Source organism: Thalassophryne amazonica, chromosome 11, assembly GCF_902500255.1.
Source record: "Thalassophryne amazonica chromosome 11, fThaAma1.1, whole genome shotgun sequence".
Taxonomy (NCBI): Eukaryota; Metazoa; Chordata; class Actinopteri; order Batrachoidiformes; family Batrachoididae; genus Thalassophryne; species Thalassophryne amazonica.
The window spans coordinates 20,172,463-20,196,870 of record NC_047113.1 but is presented as its reverse complement, the minus strand read 5'-3'; the positions used below and the strand labels follow the sequence as shown (position 1 = coordinate 20,196,870).

At 43.7% G+C, this 24,408-nt stretch overlaps 1 protein-coding gene across 1 annotated transcript in view; it reads left to right on the top strand.

The window, feature by feature from the left end:
• Positions 1-24,408, top strand: part of ccdc88b (coiled-coil domain containing 88B) — a 194,701-nt gene that overhangs the window by 97,742 nt on the left and 72,551 nt on the right. Inside the window, 4 exon segments of the mRNA XM_034181407.1 lie at positions 11,615-12,001; positions 20,938-21,099; positions 21,242-21,519; positions 21,650-21,793. Of these exon segments, the coding sequence (XP_034037298.1) occupies positions 11,615-12,001; positions 20,938-21,099; positions 21,242-21,519; positions 21,650-21,793 (971 nt within the window).

The window sequence follows — 24,408 nt, the reverse complement described above, 5'->3', positions numbered from 1 at the left end:
ACTTGTCCTTAAGGCTTTCAACAGAGGTGTTTTTCCTGTGGCGGAGCGTTGCGGCGGCTGCGTCCCGACGCGCGGACCCGTCCGCACGTCTTTCATTAAAAAAATCTCCTTTAACAGTGGAATATCCGGATAAAATGCTGAAACCGACTTCTTCTGAAACGTCTCTGTTCTCTCACGACGTCCTGGATCAATAGAACTTGAAATGTGGAGGTTTTCAGCTTGAACAGGCTGACGACGGCGGCTGAGAGCGCTGACCGTGGGAAGTCCTTAAAGCGACAGAATCACCTCAAAATCTCTCATCAGCCGTTAAAAGTTTCACTGAAAACCAGCTTAATTTTTCGAACCGTGTCCACTTCGATGTGTCTCACAGGTTTAGAAAAAATTTTGATCAAACAACACGCCAGTCTCTCAGCAACTTCTCAGACAAAGGAATTCCGACGAGGGGCTGGACGACTCCTCCCACAAGGAGTGCTCACAGGCGAATGACGTCACCGACAGGCGTGGAAAAACTCACGCATGCGCACAAGGGTTCAAGCATGTCTGACGTAAAAACATATGAATGAAATCCATATAGTTTTTGAAAAAAATAAAAAGGACCATTACTTTATTGACAGCCCTCGTATATGTCAGCATTTTATGTAACCCCCCACCCCACCCCCGGCACACCACGTGTTGTGGGAACGGGGGGTTGGGGGGAGAGCGCGACACATGTGCACACATGCGATACACATGAAGACCACATATGTGCCGCTGTTTGCAAAGCCACTCTCATGGGGACAAATTTCACATCCAGCTCGACAGTGATCATCTGCTGACTGTTTTCGTGCTAATAGAGTCAGTGACCACACAAGTGCCAAGCGAGTGGCGTTAGATGTTCGTGTGTGTCACCTGGAATTTGGCCGACACCTGCTGCGAGAGGGTTCGATGGGCTCTCACAGCGCACACTCTGTCTTTTAGCCACTGGTGTGCACAAATAGTTGTAGCAACAGGTGTACAAGGTGTTGGAGGCAGCTATGATTTTACACATATTGCATACAATTCCTGCTTCATGCATGCTTCATGCATGCTTCATGCGCAATTCGACCACATTCGTACTATGTGTGAAGAGGCCCTTAGCACCTTTGAGCAATATACTGAACCTCAAAAGTGCTCAACCGAGTAACCTGCTGTTTGAGTAACCTGTTGTGGTCACAACCCGCCGTACTTGCACGTGCGTGCAGTCTACTTGCAAAAATGTGGGCTAAATTTGGAGATCCGTACGTCGTAAGTACTGCCTCAGTGCGAATTTAGGAGTACGCAGACACACGCAGACACACCGTAGAGGTTTTAGTGCATGCAGAACTTTCGCTGCGGTCAGGCTGCGGATTCACCAACAGTACAGATGACGCACGTTGTGAGTACTGCCTCAGTACGGATTCAAAGCGGCAAATTTTCATTCGATTACTATTGAATTAACCAAATCCATACGTAGGCAGTACGGATTACGACACTCACCACATGCTATGGTGGCCGACAGACTTGCATGCACAACGCAGCTTCTCACTTGAACTTGGACTTTATTTCCAAACGTCAGCAACACAGACTCCACAGCTTCAGTCTGTTAACTAGCTGTAACTTTTCGAGGCAAGTAAACACTCGTACAACTGACCGCTGCAGGCTGGACATGCTCATGCATCGCCGACGGCGAAAAACACCTGCCGCTCCGGTCCCGCTCATAAAAAAGAAAAGCGACCCCACACACACACACACACACACACACACACACACTGCTTTATTGTCAACTCTCTTTAGCGTTACACTCCTAGAGACGTGCGTTGAACGTACTCCCTCCCTCCTCTTGCTACTGCCTCCGTACGTTTTCACAAAAACGTAGTGGCCGTGGCATCCGCAGAAAACGTACAGCGAAAAAAAAAACGCACGGTGGGTTGTGACCGGGCCTTTACACAAACACAGAAATTATGCTGTGTGGCCTCCAGCTCGTAAAATCATAGTAAGTCCGCTAAACATTATTTGACCAGTAGATGGCAGTAGTCTCTAGTGACCTGGTAAATGAGACATAATCCTTGGTGAAGCATTTGCTAGGAGGTACTTTAAAGTGTCAAAGCCTCAACACGTCATCTTGCCATTATTACTTTGGGTCTGTATGTGTGCGTGCGCACGCACGCGCGTGTGTGTGTGTGTGTGTGTGTGTGTTTGGGGTGGGGCAGCAATGTTGTGTAATGTTCATTAATATGAACATTGCATCAAGAGTAGAGTAGATATTGAGGTGGATTGTTGGATACTATATGTACTTTGGAGAAAAGCACCTCCACCAGCACTTAAGCACATCTTAGATATGCTACAAACTGGAGTAATATATTCTGTTCTGTTGATAGGACACAATTTGAGAAGAGTACAATATTTTCTGGGCTATACGTAACACCAGGGTATTAGTCTTATCTGTCCAAAAATTTGTCATGTAGAGGCAAAAACTTATAAATTCCGTCTGTAAGTCAGTTTTCTTATTGTTATGTGGTGCTCCTGTGTTATGCAAGAAGATGTAAAACGGCCCATAAGTCACATTTATTTTTGTAACATGTTACTGCTTCACACAGCAAGATGCCAAATTTATTTAATCAGTGATCATCAAGTATTTATTTATAATGCAAACACTGTGTTTGACAGCAGAAGCTAACAAGCTAATTGATTTTATGGTCTGTGTCACAAAGCTTAAGAGTAAGTCGCTTCTTGCAGTGGCGGTTCTACACTGAATTACTCCCCGGGCAAGACCCCCTCCAAACACCCCCCCCCCAAAGAAAACACCCACAAAATTTTGCACAAACAGCCATTTTTAAAATTATTTTATTATTAATATTTTAGAGGTGCCCCTGAAACTGCAATTGAAATTGACAAAACATTCATAAATTGTAAATTTGAATAAACATGCCTTACATGCTAAATGTCTGTCATTAGATACTTTATTAATCTTTCAGAGAGGAACAATTTTATTAAAGTGCATATTTGTCTCAACATTTAGCTAAATATTTAACTTGATGTTTGTAAATTTTAGGCTAACTGGGTAAATATTTAGCATCATTATACATCTGACTAAAATCCTTTGTTTTGATTGTCTGATTCGCATGTAATAATTGCAATACTTTTCACAATAAATCATCCAAAGTTAACAATAGCCACATTATTGACTGATTCTACACCATTTCGGGCAACATTATTAGTGATTGCAGACCGATTTAGTCATAACGGGGCAACAATGTTTCGGGCATGTGCAGGGGTGATGAGTCGCGGACGACATCATGGCAGAGAGCAGAAGGTTTGCGTACATGGATACTGATGGGATAAACACTTCTATCCAAGAAAGACAGTGAGAGTACTGCGAAAAGTATCAAGAAAACAATGATCCCGAGGGGTGACATTCCATTATGCTGCCCTCCAAACCAGTCACTACTTGAGGTTTAGTTTTAGGTGTGACATAAATGTGATAATGTAGTATTTGCCTTTTTTCCTCCCTAATTTTTGGTCTTCATCTGTGGATCAAAACAAAATCTAAACTAAAATGTTACCAGCTTTGTCATGCAATTGAAATCAAATGTGATTCTTTTTCTCCTTCAAATAAACCACTTAATTATGATGATAAGCCTCATTTTAAATGTTATTGTTATTATTATTTTGTCAGTGTACATGACAACAGAAAGAGTTGCCAGCTGCTGGAAATTTTTTGTAAAAACACACTCTTGCAGGCACAGAAAAAAAAGGTCACCTTCAGTCACTTCAGCTTGTAATGTGAACACAGCACAAGTTCTAAGCCGCCTTTTCAAATAGGCAAGCTGTCCTTTCTGCAAACATTTTTTGCACGAATGGGCAGTTTGTCCTCTCCGGTGACATTCAAACCTGTTCTTACACATTATCTCTCCGCTTTCAAAGGCTGCCTGCCTGGTTTTCTGGATGATCCACGGATGGTACGGGAGGACAGCGCCATTTCACACGATTCAGAAACGTGCAGGATTTATAAGCCTGTATGTATAATATTATGAATGAGATGTGCGTTATTTGGAAGAAAGTCGAGGTGTAACTGAGATATATATACGAGGTCTGTTAGAAAAGTATTATTATTTTTTTCAAAAACCATATGGATTTGAGTTTTTTCATGCCTGTCGGTTGCTTCATTCGCCTGTGAGCAGGGTTTGAGTGAGGTGTGGTCTACCCCTCTCGTCTATTTTTTATTGCAAATAAATGTCTGAACGTTTTGGAGCTTTGCTGCATCAATTTTTTTCCAGAAACTGTGAGAGACCTCCAGGTGGACACCGTTCGAAAAATTAATATGGCTTTCAGGGATGATTTTATGGGGATTAAACAGATTACGGGGTGTTACTGCCCCTTGCCATAGGTATTAAAGGCACTGCGCTGCGGTGGTTTGAATCGTATTTGTCTAATAGATTACAATTTGTTCATGTAAATGGGGAATCTTCTTCACAGACTAAAGTTAATTATGGAGTTCCACAAGGTTCTGTGCTAGGACCAATTTTATTCACTTTATACATGCTTCCCTTAGGCAGTATTATTAGACGGTATTGCTTAAATTTTCATTGTTACGCAGATGATACCCAGCTTTATCTATCCATGAAGCCAGAGGACACACACCAATTAGCTAAACTGCAGGATTGTCTTACAGACATAAAGACATGGATGACCTCTAATTTCCTGCTTTTAAACTCAGATAAAACTGAAGTTATTGTACTTGGCCCTACAAATCTTAGAAACATGGTGTCTAACCAGATCCTTACTCCGGATGGCATTACCCTGACCTCTAGTAATACTGTGAGAAATCTTGGAGTCATTTTTGATCAGGATATGTCATTCAAAGCGCATATTAAACAAATATGTAGGACTGCTTTTTTGCATTTACGTAATATCTCTAAAATCAGAAAGGTCTTGTCTCAGAGTGATGCTGAAAAACTAATTCATGCATTTATTTCCTCTAGGCTGGACTATTGTAATTCATTATTATCAGGTTGTCCTAAAAGTTCCCTAAAAAGCCTTCAGTTAATTCAAAATGCTGCAGCTAGAGTACTGACGGGGACTAGAAGGAGAGAGCATATCTCACCCATATTGGCCTCTCTTCATTGGCTTCCTGTTAATTCTAGAATAGAATTTAAAATTCTTCTTCTTACTTATAAGGTTTTGAATAATCAGGTCCCATCTTATCTTAGGGACCTCGTAGTACCATATCACCCCAATAGAGCTTACTTGTAGTTCCCAGGGTTTGTAAGAGTAGAATGGGAGGCAGAGCCTTCAGCTTTCAGGCTCCTCTCCTGTGGAACCAGCTCCCAATTCAGATCAGGGAGACAGACACCCTCTCTACTTTTAAGATTAGGCTTAAAAGTTTCCTTTTTGCTAAAGCTTATAGTTAGGGCTGGATCAGGTGACCCTGAACCATCCCTTAGTTATGCTGCTATAGACGTAGACTGCTGGGGGGTTCCCATGATGCACTGTTTCTTTCTCTTTTTGCTCTGTATGCACCACTCTGCATTTAATCATTAATGATCGATCTCTGCTCCCCTCCACAGCATGTCTTTTTCCTGGTTCTCTCCCTCAGCCCCAACCAGTCCCAGCAGAAGACTGCCCCTCCCTGAGCCTGGTTCTGCTGGAGGTTTCTTCCTGTTAAAGGGAGTTTTTCCTTCCCACTGTAGCCAAGTGCTTGCTCACAGGGGGTCGTTTTGACCGTTGGGGTTTTACATAATTATTGTATGGCCTTGCCTTACAATATAAAGCACCTTGGGGCAACTGTTTGTTGTGATTTGGCGCTATATAAAAAAATTGATTGATTGGTGGGGTTGGGGTGGCTTTTTCCACATGGCTTTGTCAATTAGGTGTAAAACAGTATTGGGATTTAAGTAATAATGTTTCATTAGATTTAATTAATTTCAGTAACAGTGTTGTTTTGCACTTGATTGACGGTGTTGTGTGTGGGAAGTTACCTTAACTTTATCAATTAAATTCAGTTTTTTTTATGCCTTTAAGGACGGCCCACAACTGCTGAGAGCACAGCGCGCTCCCAGCACTGATGGACAGGCTGACACCCCGCTGGAACAACCAGCTCATTTCCAACGTGAAAGCTTTGTTGATCCAGGACCTCGTCTGACTTTCACAAAAAGGCGACGCGCGGAATCCCTCCGCCTTTGTTCCTCTTTCCATGACAAAAACTCCTGTAACAGTGAAATGTGCCGTTCATTTCTAAACTGGATGCTGTCTTGATCCGGTACGTCCTCTGACTAGCACAGAAATTGTGAAAAGACGTGGACATCAGCACTTTTTCCGGCACATTCCACCATTACAGGAGTTTTTTTTCATGGAAAAAGAAGCCGAGGGACGCGGCACAAAACCACCTCGGTGTTGGTCTCTCAGGACGGCTTTCAGATGGATTCCGGTTGCTTTTCTGTCATGTGAATATCCGAGAAATTGAGCTTGAGCTGGACAAGCCCCAACATGTCCTGTGAGGCTTCATCACGGCGTTTCATCACGCTGCGCTCTCAGCAGTTGTGGGCCGTCCTTAAAGGGCAGTTGTTGTTGGCAGTTTCCTCGCTTGCGAGGATAGTGGGAAGGCCTTTTTTTTTTTTTTTTTTTTAGTTTATTTTCTACAAGCCCTCTGGTGGCTGAAAAGTCCAATGCGGGATGCACAAGACCTGTTACACTTGGGGCAAATGAACACTTGAGTAGGCTGGGCTTGTGCTGCTACCCACTCTTTCTGTCTTTGACGCTTCTGGCGTGAGGCCTCACTTCTTTCTGCCTCAAACTTCAGGCTGGCGGATTTGATGCTGGAACGCCAGCTGAGTCTATCTGTAGCTAGATGCTGCCATGACTGATGCTGAATGCCTGCAAGGGAGAGCTGTTTCTTCAGCTGGTCCTTATAGCGCTTTTTGGGGGCCCCTTGGTTTCGTCTCCCTTCCTTGAGCTCGCCAAAGAGAATTAATTTCGGCATGCGTGTGTCATCCATCCTGGCTACGTGACCTGCCCAACGAAGCTGTTGTTTGAGTATAATAGATTCCATGCTGGGCAATTTGGCTCTGGTAAGGATGTCCTCATTTGAGACGTAGTCCTGCCGCTTGATCCCGAAGATGTTTCGGAGGCAACGCTGATGAAAGCGTTCCAGTAATCTGATCTGCTGGCGATACAGAACCCAGGTTTCAGCTCCATACAGGAGGGTAGGGACCACAATGGCTCTGTAGACCTGCACTTTTCTGGAAAGGCGCAGTGCATGATTCTGCCAGACTTTCTTTGAGAGTCGACCAAAAGAACTGCTGGCCTTGGCAAGGCGACTGTCTAGGTCCTTGGCAACAGATGCGTCGTTTGAGATAACACTACCGAGATACGTGAAGTGCTCTACTGCATTCAGGCTGGTACCCTCGATGTTGATTTGGGGTGGGGTATATGCTGTATGGGGAACCGGTTGATATATGGGCGACAACGGTGCAGTCATCTGCGAAGAGCAGCTCCATGATTAGCTGTTCTGTGATCTTAGTGTGGGACAGAAGGCGCCGCAATAGATGAAGCGGATATAGATGCCGTCTGTCAAGTCGTCTTTGGCCTCACGAAGCATCATGCTGAAGAAGATGGAGAACAGAGTGGGCGCGAGGATGCAACCTTGTTTGACGCCATTTGAGATGGGGAAGCTGCCGGACAGAGTCCCGTTGTACTTCACTTGTCCTATCTGGCCTTCATGCAGCTGGCGGATGATGGTGAGGAGCTTTGGAGGGCAGCCAAGGCGTGCAAGAATCTTCCACAAACCCTCATGACTGACCGTGTCAAAAGCCTTGGTTAGGTCTATGAAGGCTGCATAAAGGGCCATGTTCTGTTCTCTGCACTTCTCCTGGATCTGTCTCAGGAGGAAGATCATGTCGGTGGTTCCCCTGTTGTCCCGAAATCCGCACTGACTCTCGGGAGTATTTTCATGCGCTATGGTAGGGGTAAGCCTGTTGAGCAGCACCCGAGCCAAAATCTTACCTGCTATTGAGAGGAGAGTGATGCCCCGGTAATTAGAACAGTCAGACTTGTCGCCCTTGTTCTTATACAGGGAGACAATGACCGCATCCCGAAGGTCATGTGGAACCATTTCCTTTTCCCAGCAACTGGAGAAGAGAATCTGAAGCTTATCGAGGACTGCCTCACCTCCATTTTGGTACACCTCTGCTGGGATGCCATCTATGCCAGGAGACTTCCCTGGATTCAGCTGCGTGGTGGCCTTTCGGATCTCTTCAAGTGTTGGGGGGGTCATCAAGTTCCCATTTCACCTCCACCTGGGGAATCTTCTCGATTGATGACTCTTGCACAGTGCGCTTGTCACTGAAGAGGCTTTCAAAGTGTTCTGACCAACGCTGCATAATGGTTTCCTTGTCCGTCAGAAGGGTGGAGCCGTCTGAGGAGCGCAGGGGTGCTTGCACTTGATGTGCTGGCCCATGGATGGTCTTAAGGGCTTCATAAAAGGAGCGCATGTCTCCGGCATCGGCATGTTGTTGTGTCTTCTCCGCAAAAGCTAGCTACCAGTTGTTCTGCAGTATGCGGAGCTTGCTTTGCAGTGTGGAGCAGGCATTTCTGTAAGCTGTCTTGGCAGAGTGGTCATCAGGTTTAGCTAAAAGAGTCTTGTGGCATGCACGTTTCTTTTCTAGTAGTTCCTGGATCTGTGCATCAGACTCATCAAACCAGTCTTTATTTTTCCTCGCTGAGAAGCCCACTACTTCTGCTGCCGTCTCCTGAAGGATGGTCTTTAATCTCATCCACTGTTGTTCAGGGTCATCAGGCAGGCCTTCTTCTCCACCCAGTCTCTCCTCTAGTTTGGCCTGGAACTCCATTTTTGTGTCTATGTCTTGCAGCTTGTGGACTTGTAGCTTCTTAAACTATGGGCCTTTCTTCTTAGGAGGGGGCTTGAAAGTGAAAGCAATCTTGGAACGGACCAAGCGATGATCCGTATAGCAATCCGCACTAGGCATCACCCTGGTATGTAGTACGTCTCTTCTATCACGCTGTTGCGTCAGAACGTAGTCCAGAAGGTGCCAGTGTTTGGAGCGTGGGTGTCTCCAGGTTGCTTTGAATCTCTCTTTCTGTTGGAACAGGCTGTTGGTGATCGTCAAGTCATGTGCAGAGCAGAACTCCAGCAGCAGGCGGCCATTGTCGTTACAGTTGCCTATGCCATGTTTCCCTAGCACGTCCTTCCATACATCAGAGTCGCGGCCCACTCTGGCGTTGAAATCTCCCATGATGAGGAGCTTGTCCTGGGTGTCGACGTGCTGTAGAAGGTTGTGTAGATTGCTATAGAAAGCCTCCTTAACTCCGATGTCGGCCTGCATGGTTGGGGCATACACACTAACAATAGTGGCAAAATCCTTGTTGTTGATGGGGAGCTGGAGTGACATGAGTCGGTCAGAATGTCCAACTGGCAAACTGTGTAACCTATGTGCTATGGCGCTCTTAATCATGAACCCGACCCCTGAGAGTCGACGATCTTCTTTAGCCTTCCCTGACCTGAACAGTGTGTAGCCTGTGCCTTCCTCGGTGAGTGACCCTTGGTCTGCAAAGCGCACCTCGCTGAGTGCAGCAATGTCTATGTCAAGCCTTGCTAGCTCTTTGGCGACTAAGGCTGAGCATCTTCGAGGACGATCGCTATTGTCTGAGTCCATCATTGTGCGTACATTCCAGCACGCAATTTTCAGGTTCTTTGTTTTTCTTTTCGCACCGTGTGTAGTGATGCCCATTGGCAGCGGTGAGCCAACCGGTTCTAGTGAGACAAGCCATGTTTAGACCACCTTTTCTAGGTCTGTCTCCATGTGGAGCAAGCAGGGCTATCCCTAAACAGGGCTGCTTGGTCACCCAGGGCCCTGCCGGATGATGCTGTTGTCTCGGGTCAGCAATCAAACGACCATAGCTCCTGAGCCGCCTGCATGCAGGATCGAGACTGCAGCTCCCAGTGCCATCATGCACCTGCTGTTTTCGCGTCTTCGCAGGGCTTTCCTTCCCGCCTGTGCTCGTTGCTTAAAGTGGGGATCAGCTCGCACACACCAGTTCCACTCTTTAGGCAAGGTGGCACTCCACAGTGGCACAGACAAGCTGAGATGGCTGTGGCGACCACCAGGCTGTAGGTTTTACATCAGAATGACCTTCTCCTAGCCTCTGGCTAAAGAACCTTCCTCGGAGGCACGGGGGCAGTAACCCAGACTGGGGGTTTAACATCAGGGTTTTCCTTCCCCTAGGTGGACGGCCTTAACAGGGCTAATGAGTCCCATCTACCCACTGCTATAACCCAGTCAGCTTGGAGGCTCGTGATGGCGGGAGCGCCTAGATCCCGTATAGGTCATGGACCTACCACTGCCATAAAGGGCAGTAACACCCCGTAATCTGTTTAATCCCTATAAAATCGTCCCTGAAAGCCATATTAATTTTTCGAACGGTGTCCACCTGGAGGTCTCTTACAGTTTCTGGAAAAAAATTGATGCAGCAAAGATCCAAATCGTTCAGACATTTATTCGCAATAAAAAATAGATGAGAGGGGTGGACCACACCTCACTCAAAGCCTGCTCACAGGCGAATGGAGCAACCGACAGGCATGAAAAAACTCACGCATGCGCACAAGGGTTCAAGCTTGGCTGACGCAATCACACGTGATTCAAATCCATATGGTTTTTGAAAAAAATAATAAGGTCGGATACTTTTCTAACAGACCTTGTATGTGTATTATATATACTATATATATATATATATAATATATATATATATATATATATAGTGTAACGGAGGCCAGCGGGTGTCGCTGTGCAGATGTAGTTAGTAAATCTCACTCCCAACAGCTCAAAAGGATTCTCTGGTCACAAGGCCAGAGCCCTGGGTTGTGGCCTTCTAGTTGTCGCCAAGTGCTTGCTCACAACGGGTCGTTTTGACCGTTGGGGTTTTTACGTAATTATTGTATGGCCTTGCCTTACAATATAAAGCGCCTTGGGGCAACTGTTTGTTGTGATTTGGTGCTATATAAATAAAATTGATTGATTGATTGATTGATTGATTAGTTAGAGAGTCCGATTCCCATGCCAGAGCTCGTGAGTTCGCGTCCCGAGGGGAGTGAATGGGCGGAGTCATAACAACACAACGCAGAGTGCAGCCGCTATATATATATATATATATATATATATATATATATATATATATATTATATATATATATATATCAGTTTCAGGACCAGCAAAACAATAAAAAGTTAAATAAAAGTAAATTAAAAAAGTATGAATATAGTCCGCAAATATAGTTCACACCATTTTTCATGGTGCTGTCTGGTCCTGTGTGCATAGACAGAGAAAAAAGCTCTAGAAAGGATGTTTGTTTGTTACTATTTAAAATATTGTTGTATTAATGCCATTCTCTGTAACGTTTGGCCAAGGAAAAATTAGGACCAAAACACCAGTATGACTGAGCTTTTGTGGTGTTCTGGTATCTGACCTGAAAATAGGTTTATTCATTTAAAAGACATATTGCTGTATTAATGCATGCACATTGAATTTGTTTATACATGCACACTGGATTGTTTATTACCCTGTTTTTCCTTGTTATAATCTTTCAACACTTTGATTCTTGTTAGGATCTATCCAGTGAGCACACACGTTCTTGGGAGCTCTCCACCAACACTGAACGTCTGAGCCAGAAGCTACAAAAAGCAGAGGCTGAACTGACGACGACAAAGGACTCCCTCAACCAATCACAGGAGAGAACTGAGTTGCTTTTGCGGTGCCTAAAAAAAACAGAACATCTCCTGAAGTCAGAAAACCAAAAAGAAAGCACAGACTTAACTTTAGATTCAGACCTCACACTCAAATCACACACTTGTCAGACACAAACCAAGCAGACAGCAACTCTGGATCATTACCCGGAAATTGGCAAAAGCCGTGACGTTTTCCAAACCAGTTATTATGCCACAGGAGAGACGGAGAAGCTGATGAGTGACAAGATAATAGAACTGGAGAGAGAGGTGTGTATGTGCAGATTAATATCATTCTCTCAGTATAATGTGTGTTTAGGATGCTTGTGTGTGTCCGTGTGGTTCAGCTTTTTCTTTTTTTCTTCTCCTTTTTTTTTTGCACAAGGGAGATGATCTTTATTATATTGAAATTCTTGCTTGAGGGCAATGTGACAACTATCAACTCACACGAGGTCGCTGCTTCCAAAGTGCAGCACTTTATTTCTAGAACTGCTTTATCTCTGCTCATCAGTTTTTATAATGTCACCTCGGCTACTGTTAATCTCCCTTATCTCGTCCACTTCTCTCCTGCTTTGGCTCTTTCTTGCACCAACTCTTAAGCACACATACAGGCGCAAACTCTGAACAGCAAACTGTAAAAGGTGATACCAGCACTGCCAAGGTCAGGGCTTTCATTTGATGCATTGCTTCAGTCTGTGATGCAAAGCACTTTTCACTTCCGTGCTCAGTTCCCAGTGGTGACAACAATAGGGATAAGCATTCATGATGTCCGCTGTTGTGGAAATAGAATGAGATGGCAGGAAATATGCAAACGTCAGAGGAAAATAGCAATAATCCTACACACAACAGTATAAATGACACATTGTCTGGAGGCACTGTGGTTTTACAACAAGAACATCTCTGGATCAGATCAAACAGCCAGCTTTATTTGCATTATCTTTGTTTGTGTGTGTGGTTGTGTGTGTGTGTGTGTGTGTGTGTGTGGTGTGTGTGTGTGTGTGTGTGTGTGTGTGTGTGTGTGTGTGTGTGTGTGTGTGTGTGTGTGTTGTGCGTGTGCATGCACATGCACAAACATCTGTGGCTCTGCCTAGGACACCATGCTGCTCTACAATTTGAATTTGTTTCACCACGTTGGCAGTGAATGCAACATAATGCAAAATACACAACCATCAAGGAGCAACTCCGTCACTGTTCTCTGAGTTGCTCAAGACACATTCAGCCTGGTTCTATAAGGGACCTTCATGTGGCTTCACAGCTACTGCTTTGTGGTCTTTCACATGCATGCACGCAAGCATGCACATGTAACAAACAGTAACCAAGAGAGTGCTGCTCTGTCTCAGTTAAATTCACCTGATGCATTTCTGTCTGCACTTACAGATGTGAAAATTAATTCTCCTTCACAAGAAGGCGCAAACCAATGGAGATTTGTGCTGGTCTGAAAGGCTAAAATCAAGTGTCATAAAGAACCAGGAAAAAAGAATTCTTGCAAAGCCACAAGTACAGTGACATGCACAGTGTACTTTAATGCACAGCTTGGAGTTGTTTGATCCACTTATACCATGGTCCCACACAGTGAGCTAACATTTAAGTTAACAGAACTTGATAAAAATGCGTAAGTATTTGGGACTATTTTACGCCAGTCTCAAGACATTTTGTCTCCGATGCGCTTACCGTGTCTGCGGGCTCGCACCGCAGCGGACCACTCACACCGCCCCCCTCTCTGCTGTGTGGAGCTGCGACCAACTGGCAACAGGTCCAGAAACTACGCCCGCTGTTTTGATGCAGAGAGCTCTGACAGCCCGCAAGGATAGAACCGTTCTCTTCTTCTTTCCCGTCTTCAATCTTGTCCAGTTCGTCCGATGTTAAATCTTTACGCAGTTGGTTTTGCTTTTCCTCTCATCTGCTCTAATCCTCTTTCCAGTCCTCAAAAGTTTTATTTTGGCCAAAAATATTAAAATTCACTTGGAAATCCATGTCTTATCGCATTTCTGTCATTCACCTGTCAAAACACAGCTGATCTGCGCCAACTGAATTGCGCGTTGCTATGGTGACGACCAGAGCAGAGTGATTATAACAGTGACTTAACTCGCTGAATATATATATATATATATATATATATATATATATATATATATATATATATATATATCATAAACAATATTTATGTTTCACCTTTTGACAAGAGCGGAAGTTAGCTTTGAGTTAGCAGACATTAGCATGCATGCTGACATCCGCAAAATTTCATTTAAATCACTCCAGAGGTGTTATCAGGTTATAAAAACAGCATTTTCTGTTTTAGAAGTCTTTATCTTTGGCTAGCTTTTACATCATATATGAGAGGTTATATTAACACACAAATAAAACGGTTTCCAGCTAGCTACCAGCCTGTGATGTCACCATGCTAACATCCGCTAAATATGGGTTACAAAAACAGTGTTTTCAGTTTTAGAAGTGTATATTTCTCGCTAGCTTTTACATAATATATGACAAAGATGTTATATTAACACATAAATGAAGCTTTTTTTTAGAGAGAGACCTGCCACTGACGTCACGGCGCTGCTCTACTATTACACCTCCACCACGCAAAAAAAAAGAACAGATTGAAACAGAATGTGACTTTTTAACCTCTTAAAATACCTCTTAAAGGTTAGCCATTTCTGAACTTGTCCAAGGTCTGTGTACCAAGAATGTGAATTTGAAGACTCTGGCAGCAATAGAACTGGACTTATGTTGAGCACAGACAGACAGATGGACAGATGGACTGATGCAAAGTCTTCGCAATACCCGATGACCATATTTGATGGCCTCAGTTACAAATGGTTTATGGTATATAGTCTTTAGAAGTGTATTATTTAACTTTTCTCCATGGTCTAGTGCTACAAATAGAAAAAAAAAATATGGAATTAATTTTATCTTTTTAATACAGGGGTGGACAACCTGTTCCAGAAAGGGCCAAGAGGGTGCTGGTTTTCTTTGTAGCCACTGACTCCACCAGGTGATTTCACTAATTAACTGATTCCATCTGCTCAAAGATTCATATCACTTTGAGCAGATGGAATCAGTTAATCAGTGAAATCACCTGGTGGAGTCAGTGGCTACAAAGAAAACCTGCACCCTCTTGGCCCTTTCTGGAACAAGTTGCCCACCCCTGTTTTAATACATGCAAGAAAAAAAAAAATCCAAGTAAATTTATAATACAGGTTTGGGAACAAAAACCAAAGTTTAAAAAGAAAAGATTGTGAATCCATCCTCTTATATTTCAAGGTTTTTGACCTTTGCTTGCGGGTGAAAATGTTTTGCAAGTGTTTCAAATTATGTAAAAGGTTTAGTGCATAAAAATATTTTGTTAAATCAAAATGTTTTGCCTTCAAGTTTAACTGGACTTCATTTCAAATCAAAAACTTATGCTTGGAGGTCAAAAGGTTTTGAGAGTTGTAAAGTTCTGTTTTCAAGTCAAAAGGTTTTGAGAAGCGCCTTGAGGCAGCATTGTTGTGATTTGGCACTATACAAATAAAATACATTGAATTAAAATTGAGAATTAAGTTTTGTCTCAAGTTTAACTGGACCTAATAATGCCAGTCTTCTCTGTAACGTGATGGTACGTGTGGGTAGTACAGGCTGGTAACAGTCTAACTCACACTGTTGATACATGACAGACAGTTATAGTGATTTTGGGCCCTAGATTGCTAGAGGTGAGCTATCTAATGTCGAACTACCAATAGAGGCACGTTGTAGAGGTTTTGATGTGCAAAAAAATCTTTCCACTTGGAAACAGAACTTTTTGACTCATAAAACAGTTTGACCTACAACCACACTTGAAATGAAAGCACTCCTTGAGAAATCACAATACGAGGTCTGTTAGAAAACTATCCGACTTTTTGATTTTTGCAAAAACTATATGGATTTCAATCATGTGCGCTTGCATCAGCCAAGCTTGAACCTTCGTGCGCATGCATGAGTTTTTTCACGCCTGTCGGTTGCATCATTGCCTGTGAGTACACTTGAAGTGAGCAGTGGTCCAGCCCCCTCGTCAGATTTTTATTGTGAGGAAAATGTCTGAATGATTTGGAGCTTTGCTGCATCAAATTTTTCCAGAAACTGTGAGAGCCAGCCAGGTGGAAACCATTCGGAAGATTCAGACGGCTTTCAGGGACGATTCTACGGGGATCACACAGATTAAGGAGTGTTACAACTGGTTTAAAGACGGCGCACAATGACGGAGGGCGCGCCGCGCTCCGAGCGGCGATCGACAGGCTGAAACGACCAGATCATTTCCAAACTGAACGCTGTGTTGATCCGGGACATCGTCTGACTACTACAGAAATAACAGAAGAGGTGGACATACCACTTTTTCGGCACATTCCACTGTTATAGGAGTTTTTGTCATGGAAAGAGGAGCGGAGGAATTAGCCACGGAGCCGCTAATGGCGCGGGACAAAAACACCTCCGTGTTGGTCTCACAGGACATGTTGTAACATGCCCAGCTCTTGCACCATTCGGAAGATTCAGATGGCTTTCGGTGGCTTTTCAGTCGTGTGACCATCCGAGAAATTGTGGACGAGCTGGACATGCCACAACATGTCCTGTGAGGCTTCATCACGGCGTTGCTTTTTGTCCCGCGCCATTAGCGGCTCGTCCCAATGCGCGAATTCCTCTGCACGTCTTTTCATGACAAAAACTCCCGTAACAGTGGAATGTGCCGAAAAAGTGGTATGTCCACCTCTTCTGCCATTTCTGTAGTAGTCAGACGACATCCCAGATCAACACAGCGTTCAGTTTGGAAATGATCTGTTCGTTTCAGCCTGTCGATCGGAGCGCGGCGCGCCCTCTGCCATTGTGCGCCGTCTTTAAACCAGTTGTAACACTCCTTAATCTGTGTGATCCCCATAGAATTGTCCCTGAAAGCCTTCTGAATCTTCCGAATGGTTTCCACCTGGCTGTCTCTCACAGTTTCTGGAAAAATTTGATGCAGCAAAGCTCCAAATCGTTCAGACATTTTCCTCACAATAAAAATCCGACGAGGGGCCTGGACCACTGCTCACTCAAAGCGTGCTCACAGACGAATGACGCAACCGACAGGCGTGAAAAAACTCACGCATGCGCACGAAGGTTCAAGCTTGGCTGATGCAAGCACACATGATTGAAATCCATATAGTTTTGGCAAAAAATAAAAAGGTCAGATAGTTTTCTAACAGACCTCGTATATTGTAATGTCAAATAATACTTGTCAAGTTACCTTTCTGAAGTATTTTAATACATATGGAATTGGCCCCCAAGTATTTTGATATATATTATACTGGGAGATAAATGTATTGTCCCAGGCCTAATTTTTAATGTCCCAAAACTAAGTGAACAACTGGCTACTTGGCGTTTTGTCGACCCGGTGGGTCATACTCCTTAATTATTTTATTGACAAGTCAGCAGAGAAAAGGTCTAGTGTTGATTTCCACGGTTACATATTCTTTTCAGATGAGTTAAATTAATTATTTAAAAATGGAAAGAACATGACATAGTATGGTAATTTTGCATCGAGCAAATTACCTTCAAAAAGTGAGTGACCAGGCATGAAGGAGAAGAGTGAAGGAAACCACCAAAACACCCATGACAACCCTGAAAGAGTTACAAGCCTCAGTGGCTGTGATTGGAGAAACTGTGCATAACAACCTCTTTGGTTTTTGCTTTGCCAGTCAGAGCTTCATGGTACAAAGGTGCAGTGAAAAGACAATTGTTGAAAAGAAAGCCACTCTTCTTTCTTATCTTTCTTTGGCTGCTATCATTTTGCTCATGGTCACCACAGTGCATCTGACATGGATCTGCACGTTTTACACAATGCTCTTCCTGAAATGTACATGGAGTACAGGTGGTGCTGAACTGGGGACCTTCTCTTTGCACTAAGACATGTGTCGCTCTGCTTTACCCTGTGCACTTTTAGAGAATACTGACCTTAGTATTACGTACGCTAAGGACATAATAAAATCATCAGCATTTATCTTTCTGTCTCTCTGTCTGTCTTTTAGCAAGATTACGTCAAAACTACTGCACAGATTTTGATGAAATTTTCACCATAGATAGATGTTAGACCATGAAAGACTCCATTAAATTTTGGAGGTGATCTGGATTTGGATCCAGATTCTTGTTCAAGATTCACTTTATATACGCTTTGAAGGATTATGTCAAAGCTACTTCATGGATTCTCGCCAAATTTCCACCACAGATAGACATTAGTGCATGGAAGACTCCACTGAATTTTGGAGGTGATCTGGTTCTAGATCCGGATTCTGGATCAAGATTTCACCTTATATAGGCTTTGAAGGATTACGTCAAAATTACTTCACGGACTCTCACCAAATTTGCACCACGGTTAGACATTAGGACATGGAAGACTCCATGAAATTTTGGAGGAGATCCGGTGTCTCCGACCAAACGGTCCCCCTAAAATACGGTCCACCCTGCCTTTACTGCGCATTTGTAAATGTAAATTTGTAAATGGGGAATCTTCTTCACAGACTAAAGTTAATTATGGAGTTCCACAAGGTTCTGTGCTAGGACCAATTTTATTCACTTTATACATGCTTCCCTTAGGCAGTATTATTAGACGGTATTGCTTAAATTTTCATTGTTACGCAGATGATACCCAGCTTTTATCTATCCATGACAGCCAGAGGATACACACCAATTAGCTAAACTGCAGGATTGTCTTACAGAATAAAGACATGGATGACCTCTATTTCCTGCTTTTAAACTCAGATAAAACTGAAGTTATTGTACTTGGCCCCACAAATCTTAGAAGCATGGTGTCTAACCAGATCGTTACTCTGGATGGCATTTCCCTGATCTCTACTAATACTGTGAGAAATCTTGGAGTCATTTTTGATCAGGATATGTCATTCAAAGCGCATATTAAACCAATATGTAGGACTGCCTTTTTGCATTTACGCCATATCTCTAAAATCAGAAAGGTCTTGTCTCAGAGTGATGCTGAAAAACTAATTCATGCATTTATTTCCTCTAGGCTGGACTATTGTAATGCATTATTATCAGGTTGTCCTAAAAGTTCCCTAAAAAGCCTTCAGTTGGTTCAGAATGCTGCAGCTAGAGTACTGACGGGGACTAGCAGGAGAGAGCATATCACCCGTGTTGGCCTCTCTTCATTGGCTTCCTGTTAATTCTAGAATAGAATTTAAAATTCTTCTTCTTACTTATAAGGTTTTGAATAATCAGGTCCCATCTTATCTTAGGGACCTCGTAGTACCATATTACCCCATTAGAGCGCTTCGCTCTCAGACTGCGGGCTACTTGTAAGTTCCTAGGGTTTGTAAGAGTAGAATGGGAGGCAGAGCCTTCAGCTTTCAGGCCTCTATCCTGTGGAACCAGCTCCCAATTCAGATCAGGGAGACAGATACCCCTCTCTACTTTTAAGATTAGGCTTAAAACTTTCCTTTTCCGCTAACGGCTTTATAGTTAGGGCTGGATCGGGTGACCCTGGACCATCCCTTGGTTATGCTGCTTTAGACAGTAGATTGTGGGGGGTTTCCCATGATGCACTGTTTCTTTCTCTTTTTGCTCCGTATGCATCACTCTGCATTAATCATTAGTGATCGATCTCTGCCCCCCTTCACGGCATGTCTTTTTCCGTTGGTTTTTCCCTCAGCCCCAACCAGTCTCAGCAGAAGACTGCCCCTCCCGGAGCCTGGTTCTGCTGGAGGTTTCTTCCTGTTAAAAGGGAGTTTTTCCTTCCCACTGTGGCCAAGTGCTTGCTCATAGGGGTCGTTTTGACCGTTGGGGTTTTTCATATTATGTAGGCCTTGCCTTACAATATGGAGCGCCTTGGGGCAACTGTTTGTTGTGATTTGGCGCTATATAAGAAAAAGTTGATTGATTGATTGATTTGGTCCTTTCTGTGCGTCAGCCGCGATTCAACCGCGATTATCACCTCATTTCTGCTTCAAACCTGCACTCCATTCATCATCTATCTCAGCGACAGATATCTGAAGCTTTTGCTACAACAATCATTTCCACATAAATTCAGCCATTATTCATAATAAAAGACGGAGGAAGCGATCAGAGCGCCACAGCAGCCAGGGGAGCTTCTGCTGCTGCATTCACTGCGCCTCCGTCATTTCGAAGCGTCATTAACGACTCACCAGTTATCGAGAAACGGCCTTGTTTCTGCTTAAAACTGACTTTAGAATGATTTAAGAGGTTTCACTTTGTCATCTGATGGTTAATAATCATGTTACTTTCTTTGATCGCTTTGGGTGTCGAGACCACTTTTTAGACACCGGATCCGCGTCTGAAATCTCTGATTGCTCTTGTTATTGCTGTTATTATTTTATTTAGTTTTTTTTAATGGTCTGAGCCATCTTAATGCTTAAGCCAATATTTTTTTCTGTACACATTTGAGTGTACAATCGCTGCCCAGCAGATAAGAGTATGATTGTACCAGGTGTGTGTAAGAACACGTTGTATTTGGAATAAGAGACCCAATAACTACAGATGTATCAATAACTTGCTGTTTAGATTAATAATGAAAACTTACTCAAATGTGGGTGGCACAGTGGATTAGTGGTTAGCACTGTTGCCTAACAGCAAAAAAAATCCTGGGATTGCTTCCCTCCTGGCCCTTTCTGTGTGGAGTGCCCATCTTCTCCCCGTGTTTGTGTGGGGTCTCTCTTGGGCTCCGGCTTGGTCCTCATCCCGCAAGACATGCAGGTTAGATGAATTGGAGACTCTAAATTGACTCTACGTGTGTGTGAATGTGTTTGTCTGTCCATATGTGGCCCTGCAATAGACTGGCATCCTGTCAACGATGTAGCCCGCTTTCCGCACTATGACTGCTTGGGTAGGCTCCCCTGCGACCCATAATTGGAGTGAGCAGGTACAGAAAATGTATGAATGAATGAATGAATGAAATGCTCAAATGTGGCAGCAGTTGTAGACCTGGATAAATGATATTCAACCATAATTTTTAAATTATAAAATTCTGCACAAGATGAATTTCCTCTTTGCATTGATGGGTTTATAAGAAAGCCAGCTGCATATTGGTTCAAAGGTCAGATGATCAGGTTATTTTCAGCTGTATGTCACACCTAAGGCATTACAGTCTCAGCTGCACTGACACTGCTGTTCTCCTTAAAGAAAAAAAAAAGGAAAACTCTGACACGGTTGTGATCTGATCATCTCTTCGCTGGGACTCATTCTCTCAGAAAGCAGTGGCAGTCGCAGGACAGGAGGCTTTATTGTCTCGGCTGTCTGAGTCCCAGGAGGCGTGTGAGCACCTGAAGGAGCAGCTGGAGGCTCTGCGGCGTAACTCCCTCAGCCTGCAGGACTCCTGCACCAGATTACAGACACTCAACACCCAGCTACAGGTCAGCAAACACACAATACGCAAAACAAATCCAACAACTTCATATTGTCGCTGTAAACTTGAACGCTTGATTTTTCCGTTTGACCACCAGAATCTCTAATAAATAAACAGACATCTTACTTCCGATCCACACACACACACAGGTGGAACAAGCATCGCTGAGGTCCCAGCATGCAGCGCTGTTGGAACGCTGCAGCGAGAGCGACGCCAGGTGTGCAGCGCTGGAGGCTGAGTCCAAGGTGTGGGCACGGGAGCGGGACGAGTCACTCGCCAGGACGGAGGCACTGAGGCACGACCACGAACGGATGACGGCTCTGCAACAGCGGCAGGAGGCAGAGCTGGAGGAGCTATTGGACAAACACTCTCAACTCAGGAGCAACAACCGGAGCCTGGAGGCTCAGCACAGGGAGCTGGAGGCCAAGTACAAACACACACTGAGCACAATAATTCAGAGCAGAATGGGGAGAAAAAAATGACACCCCAAAACCACCGTACATCAGACATTCAGAGCTCGTGTATGTGTGTCAGTGTTGTTTTTTTGCAATCTTAAGGTACAAGGAGTTACTGGATGGAAAAACCCAGCTGGAGGAGAGAGAGCGAGAGATGGAGAAGGAAAGAGAGGTGATGGAAGCAGAAGCCCAGAGGAGGCTGGAGAGAGAACGAGAACTCGAGAGACAGAGAGAAGACAATGAGAGGTAACAAATACTCTCCGGTCTGCTTGTTGAGCCTCACATTCATGAGAGCTGATCATCCGTTCAGTCGACCCCGTGTTCATCTGAATATGTGGGTTGAGAAGCATTGATGCTTCAAAATGAAGCAGCGGAATCGGTGCGAATGCAAATGTACTGTAGGATGATTGTGATCATAGGGGGGTTTTTTCTCCCCCATTTGGAGGTTTTGTGCATAAAACAGCAGCACATGCAAAGGTGCATGTAAATACAAAGCATTTAATGTTCTTCTGGATCATTTGGTTTCAAAGCACACGCGTAATTTACGTCGGTGCAGTGCATCGGGGCCTGGAGGAGGGGTAGGGCGCACACGGGAGCTTCATTGGCTCCCTTGATGTCACACCTTCAGCGTGCTTCATCTTGTGGGATTTGTGTAGATGGATTGTCAGAGTGTTGAAAATGATACTTATGCAAGATTGTTTTATTTCTTGCTGTGGAGGGGACATTCCTCGATTCACCTCAGACTGAGGCTTGCAGTGGGACTCTGTGTTTTTTATACAGAACGATTAATCATATTCACCATGAGCAGCAACAACTGCCGACTGAGACATCATCAGTGTTTGTCGGTATGTTTGGAGCCAGAAGAATAGACGCCAGATTCCAGTGCTCTGTGTGTGTGTGTGTGTGTGTGGGTGTGTGTGTGTGTGTGTGTTGTGTGTGTCGGTGTGTGTGTGTGTTGTGTGTGTGTGTGGTGTGTGTGTGTGTGTGTGTGTGTGTGTGTGTGTGTGTGAGACACTTCCAGCACTGTTTCAGCCTTTTTACTTGCCACACACCTCCTGTAAGCAGCACTGTGGGCCCCTCCGCAGTCACAGCACTTCAGTTGTGTAACCTCTCCACTCTCTCTGTAAGCATCTCCACCACCACACCGTCCACAGCCGGGGTTTTCCAACCAGGTCCTTAGAACCAGCTATCATTTCATGAGAGATAATAAATAATAAAGTAACCTTGACCTTGAGACTACAGTACTGATTTGTACTGGCAAAGCCATTGCCTACACACCACCCAGGGGGGTCTGTGGGCACTGCCCCCTTTGAATTTTGTAACAATTGAAACGAAATGGTACAATCTGACATGTTATTTTGACCATTTTTTTGTGACTGTGCATGATCAATTTTGTATCAAGATTTTTCAAATAACATATTTGTTTGTTGAACCTGAACATGACCAGCAGAACTGCTGCCATTATCAACATCATAATCATCACCATCACGTATCATCAATATAACCATCATCATCTATGTTATTACAACCCCTGGCAAAAATTATGGAATCACTGGCCTCGGATGATGTTCATTCAGTTGTTTAATTTTGTAGAAAAAAAGCAGATCACAGACATGACACAAAACTAAAGTCATTTCAAATGGCAACTTTCTGGCTTTAAGAAACACTATAAGAAATTAAGAAAAAAAGATTGTGGCAGTCAGTAACGGTTACTTTTTTACACCAAACAGAGGAAAAAAATATGGAATCACTCAATTCTGAGGAAAAAAATTATGGAATCACCCTGTAAATTTTCATCCCCAAAACTAACACCTGCATCATATCAGATCTGCTCGTTAGTCTGCATCTAAAAAGGAGTGATTACACCTTGGAGAGCTGTTGCACCAAGTGGACACATAGGGTCAATGTCATGGCATAGGGTCAATGTCAACGAGCAGATCTGATTTGATGCAGGTGTTAGTTTGGGGGATGAAAATTTACAGGGTGATTCCATAATTTATTCCTCAGAATTGAGTGATTCCATTTTTTTTTTTTCCTCTGCTTGGTCTAAAAAGTAACCGTTACTGACTGTCACAACCTTTTTTTCTTGATTTCTTATAGTGTTTCTTAAAGCCAGAAAGTTGCCATTTGAAATGACTTTAGTTTTGTGTCATGTCTGTGATCTGCTTTTTTTCTACAAAATTAAACAACTGAATGAACATCCTCCGAGGCCGGTGATTCCATCATTTTTTGCCAGGGGTTGTATAGCCAAGTGGCCTTTGTGTGCGTGTGTGTGGCTTGATCACGCAAAAAACTGGGGAGAGCTGACATTTGCTGTTTGGCATGCTTATGTATTTTGGGTAAAGAATGAACCAAAAATGGTAAGTTGATAGGACAAATACTTTTGAAGAAAAAAACAAAAAAAGCGATAGTAACACTCCTTAATCTCTCATCAGCCGTTAAAATTTTCACCGAAAACCATATGAATTTCTCGAATGGTGTCCACTTGGATGTGTCTCACAGTTTCTGAAAAAATTGTGATCAAGCAAAGCGGCAGTCTCTCAGCAAGTTCTCAGACAAAGGAATTCTGACGGGAGGGGTGGACCAGTGCTCACTCAAAGCCTGCCCACAGGCGAATGACGCAACCGACAGGTGTGAAAAAACTCACGCATGCGCACGAGGGTTCAAGGTTGGCTGATGTAATCGCACGTGATTCAAATCCATATAGTTTTTGAAAAAAATAAAAAGGTACGATACTTTTCTCACAGACCTCGTATACAGACCACATCCAGCAGTACAATCTTGCCTTAAATTCAGCCCGGTCCAGCTACTATTCCACTGTCATTCATTCAGACTCAAAAAACCCCAAACCCTTGTTCACC